General features: G+C 57.0%; 1 protein-coding gene across 1 annotated transcript in view; it reads left to right on the top strand.

The window, feature by feature from the left end:
* The first annotated feature begins 2231 nt into the window (after positions 1-2231).
* CACNG7 (calcium voltage-gated channel auxiliary subunit gamma 7) overlaps positions 2232-3648 on the top strand; it is a 16249-nt gene continuing 14832 nt past the window's right edge. The window contains exons 1-2 of the mRNA XM_007459031.1: positions 2232-2516; positions 3200-3286. Of these exons, the coding sequence (XP_007459093.1) occupies positions 2321-2516; positions 3200-3286 (283 nt within the window). The 5' untranslated portion in view covers positions 2232-2320. The remainder of the gene's footprint in view (positions 2517-3199; positions 3287-3648) is intronic.

The raw sequence follows: 3648 nt of genomic DNA, 5'->3' as shown, positions 1-3648 counted from the left end.
CTGGTGGAAGCCGCGGGGCCGGTCATGCGGCTGCGGGGCCCGCGGCCCGGAGCGTCCGCCCAACCCTGAGCGAGGTGAGCGCGAGGGGAGGGTCCTGGAAGGAGGTGGGCGCGGGGGCTTCCTCTGGAGGTGGCTAGGAGACGGCGCTTGGGGCTAAAAGGGGCCCGAGTGGCTCCGGGGGCTGAGATTCTGGCGGTCGGACGCCCGAGTTCGGGGGCAATGGGGGATGGAGGGACATTTGGGCCTAAGGAATCCGGGAGGACGAGGTCCGAGGGTCCCAGAGTGGGGCAGTTATACTCTTAATGTCTGAGTCTTGGAGACCGTGGGCACCGGGGAGGGTGCAGGCCAGGTCCTTGAGGGAGGCGGTCCTGGCTGAGGGGGGAGGGCCCGGGCCAGGTAAAGGCAGGCTGGAGTCTGAGAAGGGGTCCCCAGAAAGAGGGAGCACGTCTCCCAAGGTATTGAAGGGAGGTGGAGTTTGGACTTGGGGCTTGGAGAATGGGACCCCGGGGATCCAGAAGCCTATATCCAGGAAAGGCTGGGATAAAGAAGGATAAGGAGGAGGCTCCGGGCCTGGGAGGGAGGGGGTCCCAAAGGAGGAAGGGCTGGAGGCTGGAGGAGAATGAGGGGATCTGGGCGGGCCTTTTAGAGTGAGGAGGAATCAAGCGAGGAAGGAGGGGACCTCCAGAGGGGAAGTGACAAGGGTGACGTTGGCAAGGTCCCAGCTGGGAGTCTGAGAAGCCAATGGGGGGAGCTGAGGTCACCTACCTGGGACTAAGACAGTCAGGGTGACAGGGGTTTCGATGCTGGTTTCCGAGGTGAGTGGACTGGAAGAGGAGCAGACAGCTGGCAGTCAAGCCCTGGAGCCATGGGACGGGGGATGGGAGGAAAAGCTGGTCGGAGCCCTGCCAGTCTCGGATTCCTGAAGCCTCCAGGAAGGCTGGGGGTGTGGCGGGTGGGCTGGGGGCACTAGATGCTGCAGTGTGTGTGGGGGGGGGGCAGGCGGGATGAAGATTGTCTCAAACTCCAGGCTTCTTATTGGGGTGGTGTCAAGTTTCAAGGCTACAAGAATTCTGGTTAAGGAGAGTGGGGTCTCAAGTCTTGGCTGCATTGTTGGGGGGCTGTTGATTAGGGGTCTTAACCTTCATAGTTAAAACGGTGATGGAGATTGTGATATTCGTGTAGGTTGAGGTCTCTGGTTGAGATAGGATGGGGATCCCAATTTGAGCCCCCCAAATCATGAGACTGTGTGGTTTAGGGAAATGTTCTTGATGAAGGGTGAGTGTGGTGGGTAAGGGATTAAGAGCTCTCTAGTTGCAGTCTCCAGATTTCTGACTGGAATTTTGGAGGCCACAGCCTTGAACTGAGGATCTCTTTTTTGAGGGTCCAGTGTTAGGGACATCTGGGTTCCAGGTTGGATGTTGAAGAGGGTCTGTATTCGGAAGTCCTAGTATGGGAAGTTGGAGTCCAGAACCTCTGGTAGGGAATCTGGGCATCTTGTAATGGGGATGGGGGGAATGGGGATCCTGGGCTTCCTGATTCGGGTCTTAGAGTTCAGAGCACTGATCCCTAGTTTGAAGGAGGGTCACTTGTTTGACTGGAGTGCTCTGATTAGGGTGCTGAGATGGGGGACTCCCAGATCATGGTTTTGACATTCTGGAGTCTCTAGCCAAAATCCTGGCTCCAGGTCTCTGGGCCCCCATATTCTGGGATCCAGCAACATGGGGTGGAGTTCTAGCATTCCAGGTTCAGGGGCCTGCGGGGATTTGGGATGGGGGTAGGGGGGAATTAAGGTTCTGGAATCTTGGATCTGGGTCGTGGTCCATGATCTCAGACTGGGATACCAAATTGAGGTCAAAACACCATATCAGAGTTAGAAGGTCAAGGTCTTGGTATTAGAATTGGATGTTAAGGGTCAAGATACGAGTCCAAGGGTTTAAACTTAGATGGGAGGTCTGAGGTCAAGGCCAGGGTATGGGGTTAGGGTCCTTGGCTAGCGACCCACTTGGGGGATTTCTAGTTGCTATTCAGAGACAGAGTCCAAAAGAAAGGGGTCAGGGTGTCAGGTCTGGGCATGGAGTCAGGATCGGTGGCCTAGGTTAGGGTTTCTCGACAAGTTACTGGTTCAAATCCAGGGATGGAGTCATAGGTCAGGACACAGAGGTCAGATTTGAGAGGGTTCAGTTTGGGGATTGTTGTTTCTGGCCTGGGTCCGATGTCCCACGTGTCTGCACGGGGTTTGGGGACTCTAGTGGTCCCATCAGGGCCCTTCACTGCAGCTTCCCGTCCCTCAGGCCCCGCAGGGCGCCCCCCGCCGCTGAGGATGAGTCACTGCAGTAGCCGCGCCCTGACCCTGCTGAGCAGCGTGTTTGGTGCGTGTGGCCTGCTGCTTGTGGGCATTGCGGTCAGCACGGACTACTGGCTGTACATGGAAGAGGGGACGGTGTTGCCACAGAACCAGACCACGGAGGTCAAGATGGCGCTGCATGCCGGCCTATGGCGCGTCTGCTTCTTCGCAGGTACAGACCTCACCTGCCCACCAGTCAACTGTCCCTGCCTTGCTTGGGATCCGAGAGTCTTTATCCATAGTTCCATCCCATGGGTGCCAGAAATCCGGAAATCAGTCCTGTTTCTCTCCTGGAGAGTCAAATTTCTACCTGGAGATTCAATTTCTAGCCCTTTATTCCCTGGATCTAAGAACCCTAATGCTCACACAATCTCCAGGTCCCTAATCCCTGTAACCTCCTGGAGCCCCTGGCCCCTTAGAAGCAGCAGTCTAAGTTCAGAACTTGTCTCCTGGACAGTTCCAGAGCTGAATGGGAAGGAAAAAACAAAACAAAAAAACCCCTGTGCCTCCCAGCTACCACAGAGACCACTCCTTCTAGGAATCCTGTCCCACCTCACCCCCCAGACCTTACCTCTTTAGGGATCCAGGAGTCCTGGCCCATAGCCCCTCCTCACTTGGGACTCAGTCTTCCAGCCCTGTCCTCCATCCAAGGGACCCTAAGGCAGCTTGCAATAGGAGCTCTTGGACTCCTGCCCACCCCCTTCTGCGACCCCCTGACAGTAGTACAGACCATGATCCTTGGATTAAACCTCACATTCCCATCCTGGGGTCTCTCTACTGTGCGTCCTGCCCCTGACTGCCTCTCCAAAGCTCAGGAGCCTCTCATCCAGCCCTGCCTTCTTATCTTCCCCTCAGGCCGGGAAAAGGGTCGCTGCGTGGCCTCAGAATATTTCCTTGAACCGGAGATCAACTTGGTGACGGAAAACACGGAGAATATTCTGAGTGAGGGGAAGCAGCGGGTGGGGAGGGTTAGGCAACAAGGGGGCAGGGTGACAGGGCGGGTCCTGGGAGAAAGGATAGGACCAGAGAAGGGGTGGGGTGGGAGGGAAGGAGTGGAGGCTTGAAGGCAGGCAGAGTGGTTGGGTAAGGAGGAGGGGCCAGATTGAAGGGGTGGGGCCTGGGAAGTGGGTGGAGTCAATAGGCAAGGGGTGGGGTCAAACCAAAGGAGGTGTAGCCTGTGTGAAGGGGTGGGGCCAGCAGTGGAAGTTTCAGAAAGGGGAGGAGCCACATAAAAGAGCGGGGTCAGGGCTTCCCTGGTGGCGCAGTGGTTGAGAGTCCACCTGCCGATGCAGGGGACACGGGTT

The sequence above is a fragment of the Lipotes vexillifer genome, unplaced genomic scaffold, assembly GCF_000442215.2.
Source record: "Lipotes vexillifer unplaced genomic scaffold, Lipotes_vexillifer_v1.1 scaffold1280, whole genome shotgun sequence".
Classification (NCBI taxonomy): domain Eukaryota; kingdom Metazoa; phylum Chordata; class Mammalia; order Artiodactyla; family Lipotidae; genus Lipotes; species Lipotes vexillifer.
Note: the sequence above shows the minus strand (reverse complement) of the source record. Positions and strands in the feature narration are given on the sequence as shown.